This window comes from Belonocnema kinseyi, chromosome 1 (genome assembly GCF_010883055.1).
Source record: "Belonocnema kinseyi isolate 2016_QV_RU_SX_M_011 chromosome 1, B_treatae_v1, whole genome shotgun sequence".
Lineage (NCBI taxonomy): Eukaryota > Metazoa > Arthropoda > Insecta > Hymenoptera > Cynipidae > Belonocnema > Belonocnema kinseyi.
Window position 1 is genome coordinate 132,342,719 of NC_046657.1, and position 21,426 is coordinate 132,364,144.

The window sequence follows — 21,426 nt, forward strand, 5'->3', positions numbered from 1 at the left end:
TTTTAGAGTTTAAAAATTGAATAATAATTGATTTTACAAGGCGATTCGGAATCAGAAAGTCTTATTCTTTAAACAATTGTAAATGCTCGATTGAAATTTTATAAACTATTTAAAATTTTTAATTAATTGCAAAATAATATACTCATAATCCAAGGTTTTTTATTAATTTTTTTAAATATTATTTTCGTCTAAAATACTCCATTTGTAAACCAATCAATTTGAAAATTTTCAATTAAGAAAAAGGGCAATTACTTAATATTTAGAAATATATGACTTCATTCCAAATCAGTAATGATAAATTTAATTTTCAAAACTCAAGAAAAAATTAACTTTCAACGTTACAATTTTAATTGTTCTATTTAAAAAAATATATTAATTTTCACGAAGCGTCTACGTTTTGAAACCAAATATAGATTATTCCAGATTTTTTTATTTAGAAGAATAAAAAAAATTCATAGAAAAATTGAAAATGATTTTTATTTTTTTAAATTATTTTTAGGAAAACATTTGTTTAATTTTGCAGGGTATTAAAAAAAACTTTATAACAAATTTGAGGCAAAATTCGAATCATTTTAAAAGATGTTAAAAGTTCTAGACAATTTTTTTAAAATAATTTAAAATTTGTAAAAATGTAAAACGAAATGTGTTTCAAAATTTTGAACTAAAATTTTTAAGCTTTTTAATTGTTTTTAAGCTATTTAAAATTTTTTTTCAACATTTAATGCTCACTTTGAGTGCTTTAAATTGCAGCTTAATTATTATTAATTTTAATGAAAAAATGTTGGCGTTAGAGTTTGATTTTTTAATTTTTCATTGGCCGTGAAAAATGTTTGCTAATCGGAAAAAAATCGAGAACTTTTTTCTTTGATTTGAAAATTCATCGTTTTGGTTGAAAATTCAATTATTTTAGTTGAAAATTAATCAATTTCATTCAAGATTAATCACTTTTTTTCGAAAATTTAACTATTGTTCTTAAAGTTTTATTTTTTTGAAAGTGTAATAATTTAAAGCATACCATTATTTTAATTCAAAATTCATCTCTGGTTAAAGATTAATATATTTTTTTAATTCGTCTATTTTCGTATTATTAAGTTTTTTTTTAAATTAATCTTTTTGGTTAAATATTTAATTATTTCAGTTCAAGGTTCAACAGTTTAGTCAAAAATTCATCACCTTGTTTTTAAAATTTTGATTTTTTTTCAAGTTTTTTTTCGTTGAAAATTTCTTTAAATTGAAAATGTCACTCTTATAATTGAATATTTCATAATATTAAGTGAAACTAAAACTCCTTGGTTAAAGATTAATTTTTTTACTAAACATTTAAATATTCAATTTTTGGTGGAAAATTGCCTTTTTTTAAATTGAAAATTCGCTTTTTTTAATCGAAATTATCTTGGTTAAAATACATCTTTCTTTTGTTGTTGAAAATTGAACTATTTTTCTTAAAGTTTTTTTTTCTATTGATTGAAAATATAACGATTTCAAATTAGTATAAAATTCAAGGGTTAGACTTTGAATCCTTTAATTTGTTGTTTATTTTTTATTACTTGTACTTTTACTTTTTAGAATAGAGAGTTTGATTTTTAGAATTTTATTGTGCGTGAAAAAATTTTTCGAACCAGGAAATGACCGGTATTTTTTTATTTATTTATTTATTTATTTTTTTTGTTAAAACGGGCCATCGTGCTAGAGTATTAACAAAATATTTTTCCGCCTAATTTTAGGACGGTTATTGTCATATAAACAATGTGACCGCAGCAGCAAAAATGTCTGGATTTGTCAACGTCACTCCAGGAAGTATTGATGCCATGAAAGTTGCACTTTTTAAGAATGGGCCCATTTCCGTCGCAATTGATGCCTCTCACAAAACCTTTTCGTTTTACTCAAATGGCGTTTATTTCGATCCCGAATGCGGTAAGTCAAATAAATTATAGGAAACAGCATTAGGAATATGAAAAATGAAAATTTAGAGCAATTTAAAGAAAAAATTATAGACAACCGAAAGATTGGCTGAAATAATTTTGTATGGACAGAAAGTTAGAGTTCAGAATGCATCTCTTTTCATTGAAAATTCTACTATTTCGGTTAGAAATTTAATTATTTTGTTGAAAATTAAACTATTTTCTTAAAAAATCATTTTTTTCGAAAACAAGATATTTCTTTTATATTTAAAATATATAAAAAATATTTTATATATATTATATAATAATATATAAACATTGAACTATTTGTTTAAAAATCACCTTTTTTTGTTGAAAATTTTTGTCTATTAAAAGTTAGATTATTTAGTTGTAAATGCAACTGCTTGGTTGAAAAATTTTTGTTATTGTTAGAAATTAATTTTTTAACTGAAAATTTAACTATTCTGTTTTTGGATGAAACTTCTTCGCTTTTTGTTAAAAATTCAAGTATCTATTTAAATTTTTTGTTTACAATGAATTTTCTTTAATTAAAATTTAATTATTCTATTTCAGGTTGAAAATTGATCGTTCTTTTTGAAAATTCGTTTTTTGTTATTGTTAGAAATTAATTTTTCAACTGAAAATTTAGCTATTCTGTTTTTGGTTGAAAATTGATCGCTTTCCGTTGAAAGTTAGAAATTCTTTTTTTTATAATTAATTTTTTTAACTTAAATATTCGGTTTTTGGTTGAAAATTATTGATCTTTCTTCGTTGAAATTTCTTTTTTTTTTTGTTATTGTTAGAAATTAATTTTTTAATTTAAAATTTAACTATTCTGTTTTTGGATGAAAATTGTTCGTTTTTTGGTTGAAAAATCAAGTATCTTGTTGGAAATTAATTTTTTTAATTTAAAATTTAACTAATATTTTTTTTTAAATTGATCGTTCTTCATTCAAAATTCAAATATCTATTTGAATTTTTGTTTACAATGAATTTTCAAATTTAAAATTTAATTATTCTATTTCAGGTTGAAAATTGATCATTCTTCTTTAAAAATTCGTTTTTTGTTTTTGTTAGAAATTAATTTTTCAACTGAAAATTTAACTATTCTGTTTTTGGTTGAAAATTGATCGCTTTCCGTTGAAAGTTAGAAATTCTTTTTTTTATAATTAATTTTTTTTAACTTAAATATTCGGTTTTTGGTTGAAAATTATTGATCTTTCTTCGTTGAAATTTCTTTTTTTTTTATTGTTAGAAATTAATTTTTTAATTTAAAATTTAACTATTCTGTTTTTGGATGAAAATTGTTCGTTTTTTGGTTGAAAATTCAAGTATCTTGTTGGAAATTAATTTTTTTGTCTATTTAAAAATAATTTTTTTAACTTAAAATTTAACTAAGATTTTTTTTTAAATTGATCGTTCTTCATTCAAAATTCAAATATCTATTTGAATTTTTGTTTACAATGAATTTTCTTAAATTAAAATTTAATTATTCTATTTCAGGTTGAAAATTTATCATTCTTCTTTAAAAATTCGTTTTTTGTTTTTGTTAGAAATTAATTTTTTAACTGAAAATTTAACTATTCTGTTTTTGGATGAAAATTGTTCGTTTTTTTGTTAAAAATTCAAGTATCTTGTTGGAAATTCATTTTTTTATTTTGCTTAAAATTAATTTTTTTAACTTAAAATTTAACTAAGATTTTTTTTTTGAAAATTGATCGTTCTTCATTCAAAATTCAAGTAACTGGTTAAAATTTATTATTATTTTGTTGTTGTTATAAAGTACTTTTTTAACAGGAAATTTAAATATTCTATTTTTGGCTGAAAATTGATCATTCTTCGTTGAAAATTCAATGATCTATTTGAATTTTTGTTTACAATAAATTTTCTTGAATTAAAATTTAATTATTTTATTTCAGGTTGAAAATTGTTCGTTCTTCTCTGAAAATTCGTTTTCTGTTATTGTTAGAAATTAATTTTTTAACTGAAAATTTAACTATTCTGTTTTTTGTTGAAAATTCTTTTTTTTATAATTAATTTTTTTAACTTAAATATTCTGTTTTTTGTTGAAAATTAATCGTTCTTCGTTGAAACTTAGTTTTTTTTGTTATTGTTAGAAATTAATTTTTTAACTGAAAATTTAACTATTCTGTTTTTGGATGAAAATTGTTCGTTTTTTGGTTGAAAATTCAAGTATCTTGTTGGAAATTAATTGTTTTTGTTTATTTAAAATTAATTTTTTTAACTTAAAATTTAACTAAGATTTTTTTTAAAATTGATAGTTCTGCATTCAAAATTCAAGTAACTGATTAAAAATTAGTATTATTTTATTGTTATTAGAAAGTAATTTTTTGAATGGAAATCTAACTATTCTGTTTTTTGTTGAAAATTGATCGTTCTTTGTTAAAAATTCTTTTATTTTTATTGTTTGAAATTAATTTTTTTAAGTGAATTTTTAACTATTCTGTTTTTGGATGAAAATTCAACTTGTTGGAAATTAAATGTGTTTGTTTGTTTAAAACTTATTTTTGTACCTGAAAATTTAGCCAATAATTTTTTTTTGAAAATTGATGGCTCTTCATTAAAAATTCAAGTATCTGGTTGATTTTTTCACAAATTCGTTTATTAAACTGAAAATTGAACTATTCTGTGTTCGGCTGAAAGTTCAAGTATCTGGTTGCAAACAATTAAAAAAAATTAATTTCTCTTACTAACAATTCAACTATATTTTTGGTTAAAAATTATTTGTTATGCGTGGAAAATTAATTTTTTTGTTTGTTTAAAATTAATTTTTTAACTTAAAATTTAACTAAGAACTTTTGTAATGAAAATTTATCGTTCTTTGTTGAAAATTCAAGTATCTGGTTCAAAATTAGTTTTTTTGTTTGTTTAAAATTAATTTTTTCAATTAGAAATTTAATTATTCTATTTCAAGTTGAAAATTCATCGTTCTTCGTTGAAAATGCAAATATCTATTTGATTTTTTTTCATTCTTGTTGAGAATTAATTTTCTTAACTAAAAATTTAACTATTCTGTTTTTGGTTGGGAACTGTTCGTTTTCCGATTTGAATTCAAGTACCTGGTTTAAAGTTATTTTATTTTCTTGTTTCTTTACAAATAATTTTTTTAACTGAAAATTTAACTTCCATTTTTTGTTGAAAATTCAACAATTTGGTGGAAAATTGATATTTTTTTATTTAGAAATTAAACTAGTTGTTTGAAAATTTATGTTAAAAATTCATCTTTTTGGTATTTTGTTGAAAATTAAACTATTTTCTTAAAAAGTCATTTTTTGTCGAAAACAAAATATTTCTTTTGGACTTAAAATATATAAACTATTTTTTTATATTATATAATAATAATTTATAAACATTCAACTAATTGGCTAAAAATCACCTTTTTTTTGTTGACAATTTTGGTCTTTCAAAAGTTAAATTATTTAGTTGTAAATGCAACTGCTTAGTTGGAAATTATTTATTATTTTTTTTTTTTAAATGAACAGCTTTTGGAATTAAAAAAAAAATTATGATCAACTGAAGCATGAGCTTAAAGAATGTTGTATAAACAGAGATTTTGAGTTTGGAATTCATCTCTTTTGGTTAAAAATTTAATTATTTTGTTGAAAATTTATCTATTTTGTTTAAAAGTCTTTTGTTTTTGTCGAAAATTACATTTTCTCTTAATTATTCATCTCTTTAGATAGAAAATTCTTTTTTTTTTATTACATATTTATATTCTGGTAAAAGAGGTATGTTTGTTGGTAAAAAATGTAATTGTCTTTTTAAAAGATTTGTCTATTGGGCTTGAAATTGTAAAAAATAGTTTTCTATTACTGTATTTAATTATTTTGTTGCATTTTATAAATTGATTTTTTGTTTACCTTAAAATTTAACTATTCTATCTTTGGTTAAAAATTGGTCGGTTTTAGTTGAAAATTCAAGTATCTCTTTGAAATTGCATGTATTTTGTTGGAAATTTACCAGTTTCCTTGCAATATTTTTTCTTTCTTATTGACAGAAAAATCTTTTTTAGTTAAAAAGGCAACTCATGTTAAAAATATATCTTTTTAAGTCGAATTAAAATGTTTCGTATTTAAAATTAGAATCTTTTCTTATTGAAATATCAACTGCTGCATTTTCTTTTGTTTTGTTCAGAATATTTTTTTAATGAACATTTAATTAATAGGTTAAATTTTAAACTATTTTGATAAAAAATAGTTTTATTTGAAGTTAATCATGTTAAATGAAAATTTATCTCATCTCTTTGGTTGACAACTGAGATATTTTGTTGAAAATTCTTTTTTTCTTTAGCTGAAGATTCATTTTTTCACTTGAACTATTTTGTTGAAAATCAATTTTTTTTTGTTGGGTGTTAAAAATTAAATTTTATTAACTGAAAATGTAATTATTCCAGTTGAATACGAACTTTTGTTTTTAAACTTTTTTTTTGTCAACTTTTTTGTTGAACATTTAACTACTTACTTAAACTTTCACATTTGTAGTTAGATATTAAACTTTTTCACTTTTTTTAAAAGTTCAACTATTTAGTTAAAAATTCAACTCTTTTGTGGAACATTCGCCGTTTTTGATAGAAAATTCATTGTCTTGGTTGAAAAACTTTATCCTTTGGTAGAAAAGTCATTTTTTAAATTGAAAATTCACATTTTTTGGATCGAAATTCAATTATTTGGTTGAAAAAGCATTTTTTCGTTTGAAGATTCATATTCGTAGGTTCGAAAATCAGTTTTTTTTTTTTAATTAAATTTTATTAACTGAAAATGTAATTATTTCAGTTGAATACTCCATCGCGTTAATTAAAATTTATCTCTTTGGTTGTATATTAATTTTTGTAAGTAAAATTTAGCTATAATAATTTTTGGCTGACAATTTATCTTTTGTAGTTTAAAATTTCACTATTACATTTTTTATTGAAAATAAATATTTTTTAGTTAAAAATCCATCTATTCGGTTGAAAATTTGCCCTTTTTAGATGAAAATTTGTCTTTTTTTTATTTAAAAATTCAATTCTTGTTTAAATTCATGTATTTTGTTGATAAATCGTCCTTTTTAGGTAAAAATTAAACATCTGATTTGAAAATTTCTCTTTCTTTAAAAAAATCAAATATTCTACTTAAATATGCATCATTTTATTTAAAAATTGATCTTTTTCGTTGAAAATTTCACGATTCTAGTTGAAAATTCATCACTTTGTTAAAAAATGTGACTATGCTTTTAAACATTGTTTTGGCTTTTGTTCATTTTATTTTGTCTTTACTGAAAATTTTACTATTGCAATTAAATATTTATATATTTATATAATTGGCAATTTGTCTCTGTTAGTTAAAAATTCATCTTTTTTGGTAGAAGTTAATCTTTTTATTTGAAAATTCAACAATATTAGTTAAATATTTCTAATTTTAGTTGAAAATTCATCATTTTTATTGAAAATTAAACTATTTTGTTAAAAATTCTTTTCTTTTTTTTCAAATTAATTTTTTCGTAACTAAAAATTTAACTTGCAGCTTAGTTATTATTACGTCTAATGGAAAAAATTTGGGCGTTAGGGTTTGATTTTTTATATTTCATTGGCCGTGAAAAATGTTTGCGAACCGGGAATTTTTTTCTTCGATTAAAACGGCCATTTTCGGGTTTGAACATGAAAAATCATCTAATTAATAATATTTTTATTGCTATTAAATTGTTTTATTTGCAGGAAACACGGAAAATTCATTGGACCACGCAGTTTTGGCGGTCGGTTACGGAACGATGAACGGCAAAGGCTATTGGCTGGTGAAAAATTCATGGTCCAATTATTGGGGCAACGACGGCTACATCCTGATGGCTCAAAAAGACAACAACTGCGGTGTCTTGACAGCCCCAACTTATGCAATTATGGCATAGTTTTTAACACTCGCATGCCATTCATAAGTAATTTTTTTAAATGTTTTTTTTTTCTCTCTCTTTCGAAACTTCGAAGAATACTCGAATTTTGTAATATTTCTCTCTCTATGAACAAACGCCTGTCTGCCTTCTAGGTGATTGACACATTTTTCGAATTAGTTAAGTTTGAAGATGAAGTATTGATATGATTTATTATCTACAATAATTGAAGCGCATTTTCGCGCAATGTGATGATCAAATACAAGGAATTTTTTCTCTAACAAGGCGTCTACTCTACCTGAAAAATCTAAAATTGTTGAGAAATTTTTATATGCCTGAAAAAAAACCCGGTAAATATCGGGGATTTTTTTTATGCCAGGGAATTTTTTCGTAACTTTATTTAACAATTTTTTTTAATATTCTTTTTTTTTTCTTTGTTTGATATTAATTTTTTTTAGTGAAAACTGAACTATTCTGTTCTTGGTTGAAAATTGATTGCTTTCCGTTGAAAGTTAGAAATTCGTTTTTTTTTTTTAATTAATTTTTTTTAACTTAAATATTCTGTTTTGTGGTGAAAATTCGTTTTTTTGTTTGTTATTGTCAGAATTTAATTTTTTAATTTAAAATTTAACTAAGAATTTTTGTTTGAAAATTGATCTTTCTTCATTCAAAATTCAAGTAACTGGTTAAAATTTATTATTATTTAATTGTTGTTATTATAAAGTAATATTTTAACAGGAAATCCAACTATTCTATTTTTGATTGAAAATTGATCGTTCTTCGTTGAAAATTCAATTATCTATTTGAAATTTTGTTTACAATAAATTTTCTTGAATTAAAATTTAATTATTTTATTTCAGGTTGAAAATTGTTCGTTCTTCTCTGAAAATTCGTTTTTTGTTATTGTTAGAAATTAATTTTTTAACTGAAAATTTAACTTCTCTGTTTTTCGCTAAAAATTTAAGTATCTGGTTGAAAACAATTAAAAAAAATTAATTTCTCTTACTAACAACTTAACTATATTTTTGGTTAAAAATTATTTGTTTTGCGTTGAAAATTCATTTTTTTTTGTTTGTTTAAAATTAATTTTTTCAATTAGAAATTTAACTAAGAATTTTGGTTTGAAAATTAATTGTTCTGCGTTGAAAATTCAAGTATCTGGTTCCACATTCGTTTTTTTATTTATTTTAAATTAATTTTTTAATTAGAAATTTAATTATTCTATTTCAGGTTGAAAATTGATCGTTCTTCGTTGAAAATTTAAATATCTATTTGATTTTTTTTATTCTTGTTTAGAATTAATTTTCTTAACTAAAAATTTAACTATTCTGTTTTTGGTTGGAAACTGTTCGTTTTCTGATGAAAATTCAAATACCTGGTTAAAAGTCATTTTGTCTTTCTGTTTCTTCACAATTAATTTTTTAACTGAAAATTTAACTTCCATTTTTTGTTGAAAATTCAAATATTTGGTGGAAAATTTATATTTTTTTAATTAGCAATTAAACTAGTTGTTTGAAAATTTATGTTAAAAATTCATCTTTTTGCTATAAAATTGAGTTATATATTCAACTAGCTAGAGATTCATCAGTTTGATTGAAAATTAATTCCTTCAGATGAAAAATTTAATAACCATTTTTGGTTTTAAATGAATATTTTCTTGTTAAAAATGGAGCAATTTGGATGAAAATTTGTCTTTTTTAATTGAAAATTCTCAACTGTTTAATTGAAAATCCAAATATTTGGTTGAAAATCTATTTTCTTGATAAAAAAATTATTTTTTTTCTTTGCAGGATAATCTTGTTTAAAAAATTCTTCTTTTTGGTTAAAAAAAATTCGGTTGTTAGTAATACTCTCTTTTTTGCTGAATTATTAATTTTTTTCGTTGAATATTCATCCTTTTAATTAAAAATTCATTTTTTCATTTGAAATATCAGCTATTTTATTGAAAACTTCTTTTTCTTTGGATGAAAAGGACCTACTTTGTTGAAAATTTAACTTTTTTATTGAAAATTTGTTTCTTTTTTGGTTGAAAATTATTATTTAATTCAACAGAAATTCATACTGTTATTTCAGATAAATATTCAATAATTTTAGTTAAAAACTCATCTATTTGGTTAAACATTAATTTTTTGTTCAAAAATTTAATTATTTTAATTTTGGTTGAAAAATTATCATTTTTATTTTAAAATAAATCTAATTGGTAAAAAATTCAGCTACTCTAGTTAAAGATTCATCATTTTCAAAATGTAACTATTTTTTGAAAGTCATTTTTTAACTGAAAATTTAACTTATTCCAATTGAATATTCTACAGTTTTATTTTCAAATTCATCATTTTGACAGAACAGTAATCTTTTTTAATCAGAATTATTGTTTTTTATTTAATTGAAAATTCAACTATTCCAGTTGAAGACTTATTTCCGTTTTTTTTAAATTATTTTTCTTTAACTGAAAATTTAACTAATAATTTTTTGTTGGAAATTAATCGTTTTCCGTTGAAAATTCAATTATGTGGTTGCATTGTTTTTTTAGTTAGTTTTTTAAACTGAAAATTGAACTATTCTGTGTTTGGTTGAAAATTCAAGTATCTGGTTGCAAACAATTTTTTTTTAATTAATTTTTTAATTAAAAATTTAACTGCTATATTTTTGGTTGAAAATTATTGATCGTTCTTCATTGAAATTTCGTTTTTTTTTGTTATTGTTAGAAATTAATTTTTCAATTTAAATTTTAACTATTCTCTTTTTGGATGAAAATTGTTCGTTTTTTGGTTGAAAATTCAAGTATCTTGTTGCAAATTTATTTTTTCGTTTGTTTAAAATTAATTTTTTTAACTTAAAATTTAACTATGATTTTTTTTTTTTGAAAATTGATCGTTTTTCATTAAAAATTCAAGTAACTCGTTAAAAATTATTATTATTTTATTTTTGTTAGAAAGTAATTTTTTGAATGGAAATCTAACTATTCTGTTTTTTGTTGAAAATTGATCGTTCTTTGTTGAAAATTGTTTTTTTTTTTATTGTTTGTAATTAATCTTCTAAAGTGAAAATTGAACTATAATATTTTTGGCTGAAAATTGGTCGCCTTCCGTTGAAAATTCAATTTTCGGTTGAATGTTTTTTTAAATTATTTTTTTTAACTGCAAAATTAAACTATATTCCGTGTTTGGTTCAAAATTCAAGTATCTGGTTGCATTTTTTATATTTTTTCAACTGTAAATTTAACTAGTCTGTTTTTTTTTGAAAATTCGGTTTTTTTTGTTATTGTTTGAAATTAATTTCTTAATTGAAAATTTAACTACTATTTTTTGATTGAAAATTCAAGTATCTTGTTGAAATTAATTTTTTTTAATCAATTGGTTTAACTGAAATTTTAACTAAGAACTTTTGTAATGAAAATTTATCGTTCTTTGTTGAAAATTCAAGTATCTGGTTCAAAATTAGTTTTTTTGTTTGTTTGTTTGTTTAAAATTAATTTTAAAATTGAAAATTTAACTACTCTATTTTAGTTTGAAAATTGATCCTTCTTCGTTGGAGTTTTAAATGTCTATTTGATTTTTTTTCACTCTTGTTTAGAATTAATTTTCTTAACTAAAAATTTAACAGTTTGATTGAAAATTAACTCCCTCAGCTGAAAACTTTAATGTCCATTTTTAGTTGAAAATTAATATTTTCTTATTCAAAATTCAAAAATTTGGATGAAAATTGGTATTTTTTATTGAAAATTCAACTGTTTCATTGAAAATCAACATATTTTGTTGAAAATTTATTTTTTGGTAAAAAATTATATTTTTCTTTGCAGGTGAATCTTTTTGTTTAATTTTTGGTTAAAAAATTATAATTTTTATTTAAAAATTAATCTAATTGGTAAAAAAATCAACTATTCTAGTTAAAGATTCATCATTTTTAAAATGTAACTATTTTTTGAAAGTCATTTTTGTAACTGAAAATTTAACTTATTCCAATTGAATACAATTTCAGTTTTTTTGTTTAAAATTATTTTTTTTAACTTAAAATTAAACTAATAATTTTTGGTTGAAACTGATCGTTCTTCATTAAAAATTCAACTATCTGGTTGAAAATTAATCGTTCTTCGTTGAAAGTTCAAATATTTGAAAATTTAACTATTCCAGTTTTTGTTGAAGACTGATATTTTTTAGTTCAAAATTCAACTATTTGTTTGAGATTTCATATATTTTGTTGAAAAATTCATATTTTTATTAAAAATTAATTGTTTTGATTGAAACCTCAACTACTTGGTTGAAAATTGATATTTTTTATTTAAAAATTAAACTAGTTGTTTGAAAATTTATGTATACTTTGTGAAAAATTCGCCTCTTTTTTCGTAAAAAATTAATCCGTATAGATAAAAATTCATCTCTTTGGTATAAAATTCAGCTATATCTTCAGCTAGCTGGAGATTCATAATTTTTGTTAAAAATTCACTACTTTGATTGAAAATTAATCTTGTTCAAAATTCAACAATTTGGATGAAAATTGGTCTTTTTTAATTGAAAATTCTCAACTGTTTCATTGAAAATCCAAATAATTTGTTGAAAATATATTTTTTGGTAGAAAATGATGTTTTTGTTTGCAGGTTATTCTTGTTTGAAAATTCTTCTTTTCAGTTAAAAATTCAATTACTTCAGTTAATTATTTATCATTTTATTTAAAAATTCATATTTTAGTTTGGAAATAAAATTATTCAGACGAAAGTAAAATTCTGTTTTTCTAAGAATTAATTTTTTTGATTGAATATTCATCATTTTAGTTAAAAATTCATTTCTTTGTTTGAAATATCAGATATTTTATTGAAAACTTCTTTTTTCTTTGGATGAAAAAGACCTTTTTTTTTGCCAAAAATGTAACTATTTTGTTGAAAATTTGTTTCTTTTTTTGGTTGAAAATTATTATTTATTTGAACTGAAATTTATACTGTTATTGCAGCTGAATATTCCATAATTTTACTTGAAAACTCATCTTTTTCGTTTAACATTCATTTTTTGACTAAAAACTTAATTATGCAATTTTTTGTAGAAAAACTATTATTTTTATTTGAAAATTCATCTTCCAGGTTTAAAATTCCACTATTCTATTTCAAGATTTGACATTTTAGTTGAAAATTTATGACTCTGTTTCAGAATGCAACTATTTTTGGAAAGTAATTTTTTTACTCTTTTTTTTAAAGTAATTTTTCTAACTAAAAATCTTTTTAATAAAACTATATTTTTTCCATTAAAAATTCAACTATTCCAGTTGAAGATTTATCATTTTATTTGAAAATTCATCACTATTTTCTTAAAAAGCCGTTATTTTTTGTTGAAAATTACTTTTTACAAATGAAAATTAAACTATTCCAGTTTTTGTTTAAAATTGATACTTTTTAATGCAAAATTTATATATTTGTTTCAAAATTCATTTATTTTGCAGTTTCTTTCTCTTTCCCTGTACAATTTTGGAATTTTAAGCGGTAAGAAAGCATACCTGAAAAAATCTGTGATATCTAAAAAAAAAACCTGGAATTTTAAGATAATTTTTTTTCCAAGATTTGAGCAGATACCCTCTCTACGAAGCTGTTTTAAAACTAAATTCAAACTTTTGAAGCTTTGAGCCAATTTCGCGACACAATTGCACTAAAATTGATTTATCCACTTTTTCAAAATCATCAAGATTCACAATTTCGTTGTAATTTGCGAGCATCACACAGAGACAGTGCTTTCTCAAATTACTCGCATTGTATCTGTCCGCCATTTTACAAATACTGAAAAAATTGTCCGAGCTTTCGCACATATTTTTCATAATTTCGAATTCGCAAATCAATTTCAAATCTTCAATTCCGTACTTGTCAGCCGCGATGAACAATTCGGCCGCTAATGTTTCGAAATTTCCCACTTTTCGCCGGTACATAAATTGAATTAATTCTTCGAGGACGTCTGCATCCATGTCCATTATTTTTATCGTCTGCAAAATATTCTTCTGCATTTCGTGCGCAAACATTTTTTTGAAAACAGGACTATTTTCAATTAAAACGCTCCTGTGAGCGGGATATCTCTTTTCTCCGAGAAGAAATTCCACATCGCAGGGATAGACATTGTACATAAATTGTTCGTACATTGTATTTAGTTTGACGCACGTTTTTTTACGATTGGCAAAACACTGGCAGAATTTGAGAGAATTTTTTGCCTTTGGATTTGCCAGGTTTTTCGAGATTGCCGAAAATTGAGATTTAAATTCGCAAAGAATTTTTATGGGCTTTTCTGAGTAGAGTCGTCGACAGTAGACTTCGAATACTTCGGGAAATAAAAATTGGAATTTTTCACCTTTACGGACTTTGCCCTCCACTTTGAGCCACTTGCTTATCATTTCCGTTGAATTGTCGCTGAAGAGAATGTAAATTGTTACTTCTAGATTTACGGGAGTGTTTCTAGTTTTTAGATTTACCAATAAAAATGGGAGAAATATTCTTCGCTGGTGATTTTTGATTAAATGGACTTTCAATAAGGCCCAGTCGAATCCGCCGAAGGAGAATTTTGAAGAAATCCAGTCGCGTTGAAATAGTGTTGATGGTGGTAACATCCATGTGAAATAAGCTTTATTTGCTGGCTCTTGACTTTGTGGAAAAGCTGGTGATAATCTGAAAGAAATATTGTTTTTTAATAAAGTGATTTTCGAAAGTTGAGCAATATATATATTTTTTTTTTTTTTGAATTGCAATATAAATAGCTTTTCCATTTTAGGTTCTAACAGGGAGGCCGCTGTACCTGGAAATGACCGGGAATTTTATGAGACAGGGAAATGACCGGGAATTTACTTTTTTATTGAGAATTTCACAAATTTTTAGAAAAATAACTTCCCAAATTATATTTCTTCCTTTTTTTAAATAATTAAGTAAATATTTTCCATTTAAGATTTTTACAGAGTGGCCGCTGGACCGGGAAATGACCGGGAATTTATTTTTTTACCTTGAATTCCCCAAATTTTATAACATATGTTCAAATTAGATTTCAACCGTTTTTTAAATAATTAGTTGAAGCTTTTCCATTTTAAATTTTTACATAGTGGCCGCTTAACCGGCAAATGACCGGAAATCATATGAGACCGGGAAATGACCAGGAAATGACCAGGAAATTATTTTTGACCGGGAATTTTACAAATTAAAAAAAGTAAATCTGTCCAAATTATATTTCAACTGTTTTTTCAATAATTAGTTGAAGCTTTTCCATTTAAGATTTTTACAGGGTGGCCGCTGGACAGGGAATTTATTTTTTGACCTTGAATTTTACACATTTTTAAAACATATATTCAAATTAGATTTCAACCGCTTTTCAAATAATTTGTCAAATATTTTCCATTTTAAATTTTTACAGGGAGGCCGCTGGACGGGGAATTTATTTTTTGACCGGGAATTTTACAAATGTTTAGAAAAAAATCGGTTTATATTATATTTCAATCGTTTTTTAAATAATTAGTTGAAGCTTTTCCATTTTTAATTTTTACAGAGTGGCCGCTTGACCGGCAAATGACCGGGAATCTTACGAGTCCAAATTAGATTTCAATCGTTTTTTAAATAATTAGTAAAAGCTTTTTCATTTTAAATTTTTACTGGGTGGCCGCTAGACCGGGAATTTATTTTTTGACCGGGAATTTTACAAATTTTTAGAAAAAGTCTGTCCAAATTAGATTTCGTCTGTTTTTTAAATAATTAAATAAATATTTTCCATTTCAGATTTTTACAGAGTGGCCGCTGGACCAGGAAATGACCGGGAATTTATTTGTTGACCTTGAATTTTACACAGTTTTTGGAAATAATCTGTTCAAATTAGATTTCAACCTTTTTAAAAATAATTAACTACATCTTTTCCATTTAAGATTTTTAGAGTGGCCGTTCGACCGGGAAACCGGGAAATGACCGGGAATTCATTTTTTTACCGGAAATTTTACAATAATCTGTCCAACTTAGATTTAAACCGGTTTTTAAATCATTTGTTAAAGATTTTCCATTTTAGATTTTTAATGGGTGACCGCTGGACCGGGAAATTAGGAAATGACCGGGAATTTTACAAATTTTTAGAAGAAAAAAAAATTGGTCCAACTTTTATTTCAACCGTTTTTTAAATAATTAGTTAAATTGTGATTTAGATTTTTAAGCGTACATTTGAATTAAAAGAATTTTAAAATGCATTTTTAAAGACTTAAAAAATTAAAAATAGAAGTTTTTAAAATCGAAGATTTTTTATAACAAAAATTTTTAGTTTATCAACTGTGAATATAAATTAATTAATGATTTCTTAAATTGAATTCACATAAGGATTTAAAAAATAACTAATAATTGATTGTACAGAACTATTCGGCGTCAGTTCACAATTTTAGAATTTCTAGATTGAAACGTTATAAGCAACTTTTTCATTTTTAAATAAGTTAAAAATAATATATTTGTAATTAAAGGTTTTTATTTAATTGCAGTCTAAACTATTCCATTTTTAAATCATGTCTATTATTTTCAGACAAAAATCGAGTAAGTTGAAGAGATATTTAGATTTTGGCAGATTTCGAAAAAAAAATTAGAAGAATTTCAAAAGACTTCAAAAGAATAATAATATTTTTTAAGATTTCTAGAAAAATTGAAAATGATTTTTTATTTTGAAACATTATTTGACATTCGAATAATTTCAAAAGATATTTAGAAGTTGTGAAAAACTTTTAATAATATTTTTTCATTTGAGAACATTTGAAACAACATGTAGATGTTTCAAGATCTTGAAATAAAATTTCAACGAATTTAAAGGGCTTTTAAACTTTTTTAAATAAAATAATTTAAGTTTTAATTTGAGCAGGGAATTTTCAATATTTTCCAAATTTATATCCCGAACTGTAATTTATCCGGAATAATAATAATTTTAACAAATTCCGAGCGAGTACAGGAAAATTTTCTAAAATGAAAAAAATTCTGAATTGGAACAGGAAATATTACAAAAAATTCTAATTCTTAGTTGAAACGGAAAATTTTCGAAAAGTATTAAAATTCCGGATTTGAACAAGAAATTTTCATTATTGGTGCAAAATTAAACTATTTTGTAAAAAAACAATGTATTTCGTTGAAAACTCATACATTTTATGAAAAAGTATTTTTTTCTGTATAAAATTATTTTTCTTGTTTCAAAAATTATCTTTTTAGTTGAAAATTCAATTATTTATTTGAAAATTGATCCTTTTCAGTCGAAAATTCAACTATCTGCTGAGAATTCATGTATTTTGTGGAAAAATCTTTTTTTTTGTAGAAAAGTAATCTTATTGTGTAAAAAATCATCTCTTCAATTGACAATAAAGCTACTTTGTTGAAAGTTACATTGTCTTGTTAAAAAATCATCTTTTTTTCTTGAAAATTCATATTTTTGTTTCAAATTTTATCACTTTGTTTGAATTTTTTAAATTTTTCTCTCTCTTGAATGAAAAGTCTTTCTTAGCTGAAAATTCAACTCATCTTGAAAATTCGCCTTTTTTTATTGAATGCAACTTTTTTAAATTAAAAATTTAAATCTTGTTCGGCTTAAATAAGTACTGCATTTTTTGTTCAGAATTCATCTTTTTTTTTTTAATGAAAATTTAATTATTTGGTCCAAATTTCGATCTCGATTTGGCTAAAAATTAATATTTTTTACTGAAAAATCAACGATGCCAATAAGATTCATTATTTTATTTGAAAATGTTTTTTTTATTTTGTGATGAATTAATAATTTTTTAGTTGAAAATTGAAGGATTTCATTTTTTGCTTAGAAAACTAATATTTTTTAATAAATAATTCATTGATTTAGTTGAAAATCAACTATTTGATTGAGAATTCATGTGTTTTTTTATTCGTTTTTTTTTTTAATTAAAAACTATATTTTCTTGTTGCAGAATTCATATTTTTGGTTGAGAATTTTTCTAAATTGTCTTAAAAACACTTGAGTTTTTGGAATTATTTTTATTATTTTTAATTTTTTGGATTTTCCTGATCTTTGAAATTGGTCCGAATTCTATTAATTTTGTTTAATTTCATTCAATAAACAAGTTATAACTGATTTGAACTAATTAAAAATTTTTTTGAACAAAATGTAGATTTTTGTAGATTTTGAACAAAAAATATCGAAGCTTTTTAAGAAAGGAAAAATATTTCATCAGAATAAGCAAATATTCTTATGATTCCTAAGAAAAATTTGTATGATTTATTATTTTCCAAAATTACTTTCAGAAGAATTATTAAAAAGATTTCTAAAAATTTCAAAAAATAGTGTGAAAGATGTTAAGGCAATTTACTTCATTTTCAATATTAAAAAAAAAGGAAAAATTCCACTCATTTTAAAAGATAGAATTTTTTGATAAATTTCCAAAATAGTTTAAAATTTCAAATGATTTAAAATAATTTTAAACAACATGTAGACTTTTGAAGATTTCGAACAAGACATATAGAAGCCTTTTAATAATTGTGAAAGGTTTCATAAGAAGAAACCAGTTTTATTAAGATTCCTACGAAAATTGAAAATGATTTTTTATTTAAATAAATTAATTTCAGTAGAATATTTAAGATTTCAAAAGATTTTCAAAACTGTCGAAAAATTCCTAGAATATTTTAAGAAAATTTACTTTTTACAGGATTCAAAAAAATTTAAATCATTTAAAAAGATATTTAGAAGTTTTGAAAAAGTAATTTGAAGTTTGAAAAAAATTTAAAACAGAATGTACATTTTTTAGATGTCTAACAAAAAATGTAGAAGCTTTTTAAGAAATGTGAAAGGTTTGACATAAAAATAAATTCTGACAAAATTAAAAATGATTGTTTAATTTTAAAAATTTGTTGTAGAAGAAAATTTAAAAAAATGTAAAAAAGAATGTGGAACATTTTAAAACAATATACTTATTTTTTCAGGATTGTAAAAATAAATTTTGGAAATGTTTCGAATAATTTAAAAGTATATTTAGATATTTTGAAAACATTTGAAAACGAATATAAAATTCTGAAAAAGTTCAAAAAAATTAAAACCACATTTTTTAGAATGATAGAAGTATGATCTTGATTTTCTTTGGGAAATTTGAAATTATTTTTTTATTTTATAAAAAGAGTTTAAAGGTATTATTATATAAAAATATTTGAAAAAAATAAATGTTGGTGCTTAAGTAACAATTGAGGAATTACGTATTGATATGAAATGACTTAAAATTCAAATAATTTAACTTCTAATTTAAAAAGAGCATTGAAAATTGTAGAGCATTGAAAATAATAGCGTAGATTTATGTTTTTCGAACTGAATTGAAAAGTGTTTAAACTTCAATTTTACCAGTTTTTAATTTAAGAGTGCTTTAATTTCAAGCTCAGTTTTTATTACAAATTTTTTTTCAAACCAGGAAAATACCGGGCAATGACCAGGAATTTTTGTCTTTAATTCAAACTGCCACCCTGAATTTTTAAACTGAACTTACAAAATATTTCATGTTTGAATTTTAAAGCTCAAAGCTAATTTTGTACGCTTATTAACTTAAATAATTAAACATTTTATGTACTAAAAAAATTAGTTAAATTATTTATTTTTCTCAAAGTAAATAATAATTTTCAATAACGCTTAATTGGAAAAGAAAAAAAAAATTTTCAAGGTGCATGTAGAATTGAAAATTGCTTCAGTTTAAATCTAAGAAATATGACATTATTTTGTTTATTATAAATAAAAATTTATACCGGAATTTTAGTTCGTGCACTAAGGATAAAATTGTATGAATTTTAACATTTTCGAATTTTCAGATTTAAATACCGTCCCGAAGATATTAATCGAAATTAAAAAAAAAATTGCTCACTTATACAAAATTCGGTTTAAAGATAACTTACCTTAAACATCTTGAAAGATCCATTTTTTGAATATTTATAACTTTATCGTAGATAATATTTTTGTTTCTTACAGATCTCAGCTTACAATGAATCTGCAACAATGCAGAAAGAAATACATTTGTTATAAATAATTTTTTATATCGAATTTTAAATTAAAATTTCGATTGACTATTTTTTCAGGTTTTATTGTTTATTTGTTTTTAAGGTTAAGTAAATACAATTTTCCTAGGATTCTTAAAAAAATTCTAAAATATTTTCAAGTTTTTTTGTTTGTTTATTTGCTATAAGGTTATACAAATTTATTTTTCCTAGATTTTTCGTGAAAATTAAAAAATATTTTTGCAAGATTTCAAATATGTCGTAAAAGAATTTAGAAAATTTGTGTATAAATTCTTTTTTTATTTTAAAGGATTGGACTATATTTTATACATAATTTGAGTCAGTTGAAAATATTTTTGAGACTATTTCACGCTTGGGTACATTAAAAAATACATTTTAAATTTCCGGATATCTTCGATAGTTTAAACATATTTTTAATCCTTTCCAAAGTTATCTAATTTCTGAATATATATTTTGAACTGAATCAATTCATTTCATTCATTCTTGGAATGTTGATTATGTTTTTTATTTTTTTCAAATTTTTAATTATTTTACATTTTTTTTAATATCTTTCAAAATGGTTCGAAATTTCCCTAAAATGTTGAAAATATTCCGTGAAACTAAAATTATGTCCATAAATTTTTAAGATTAATTTTGCACAATTTTAACAAATAAATCTTTTCAAATGTTTTATAACATTGAAAAAAAGTCTTCCAAAGTAAATTTGGAAAAGTGAAAAATGATTTTAAATTTTCCCAGAAATCCTAATAAAACTTTTTTATTATCTTAAAACATTTTAAAATTCTTCAAAAGCTTCTAAATATTTTGTTTGAAATGTTCAGAAATCTAAATTTTGTTTTAAATCCGTTGAAATATTTTTAGATTTAATATTATTTTTGCATGTTTTCAAAACTTCTAAATATCCCTGTAGCATATTCAAATTTTTTCTAAAATTTTATAATCTTGAAAATTTATCAAATTTTGCTTTAAAATCTTCTACATTCTTTTCCGAACTTTCAGACGAATTTCTCAACGAAAAATGCAGGAGTAATTGAAATTTTTCCTTCAAATGTTTTTAAATATTCTCATAACAAAAATTTTATAAAATAAAAGAATAGCGAAAAATTGCCCCAGAAATCTGAAGAAAATTTTCTTAGGTTTAAAATTATTTTTGTTATAAACTCTTTTTTAATATTTTCTTAAAATAATTTTTCCAAATAAAAACTCAATTTCAATTGCCTTTTGAGTCTTAAGAAAGAAATTTCTAAGAATTTTTCTTCGCTAATATAGCTATTTGATTAAATTTTCAAGATTGTTGTATTTTGTTAGAAATTATTTCTTTTTTTTTTGGTATAAAATTATTTTTTTTTGTTGAATAAATTAATTTTATTAACTAAATATTTTTGTGCACATTTAATCTTTTTCGTAAAAAATTTATTTCTTCAACTAAGAAATTAAACTATTTTATTTTTTGTTGAAAATTGATCCTTTTTAGTTAAAATTTCATCTATATTGTAGAAAATTGTATTTTTTTGGGTAGAAAATTCAACTATTGGTTTAACAATTGATTTTTCATTGAAGATGCATCATTTTAGTTAAAAGTTGATTTGTCTGGTTAAAATATTCAACAAATTTGGTTGAAAATTCGTTTTTGTTTGGATGAAAAAAAAAATTTCGCTAAATGTGTAGCTA

At 22.4% G+C, this 21,426-nt stretch overlaps 2 protein-coding genes across 3 annotated transcripts in view; one reads left to right on the top strand and one right to left on the bottom strand.

The window, feature by feature from the left end:
* Positions 1-8,062, top strand: part of LOC117182688 (digestive cysteine proteinase 1) — a 40,275-nt gene extending 32,213 nt beyond the window's left edge. For both annotated transcript variants that reach the window (XM_033375794.1, XM_033375800.1), the window contains exons 11-12: positions 1,725-1,914; positions 7,615-8,062. In XM_033375794.1, coding sequence (XP_033231685.1) covers positions 1,725-1,914; positions 7,615-7,802 — 378 coding nt within the window. In that variant the 3' untranslated portion in view covers positions 7,803-8,062. The remainder of the gene's footprint in view (positions 1-1,724; positions 1,915-7,614) is intronic.
* A 5,281-nt stretch (positions 8,063-13,343) lies between these two features.
* On the bottom strand, positions 13,344-19,658 carry LOC117180065 (speckle-type POZ protein-like). The gene is made up of 3 exons (XM_033372384.1): positions 19,636-19,658; positions 13,621-14,412; positions 13,344-13,539 (listed from the first exon to the last, which is right to left on the bottom strand). Exons 1-3 carry the CDS (start codon positions 19,656-19,658, stop codon positions 13,344-13,346), a joined length of 1,011 nt encoding a protein of 336 aa, XP_033228275.1.
* Between the last annotated feature and the right edge of the window lie 1,768 nt (positions 19,659-21,426).

What these genes read in the sequence shown, in the direction of transcription:
- LOC117180065 (XM_033372384.1), bottom strand. Translation starts at nt 19,658, where the DNA reads ATGGATCTTTCAAGATGTTTAAG. An exon ending in GATCTTTCAAGATGTTTAAG is followed by an intron (nt 14,413 to 19,635) that starts GTAAGTTATCTT and finishes TATTTCTTTCAG; the next exon opens with ATTATCACCAGCTTTTCCAC. An exon ending in TTGTTCATCGCGGCTGACAA is followed by an intron (nt 13,540 to 13,620) that starts GTACGGAATTGA and finishes CAATTTTTTCAG; the next exon opens with TATTTGTAAAATGGCGGACA.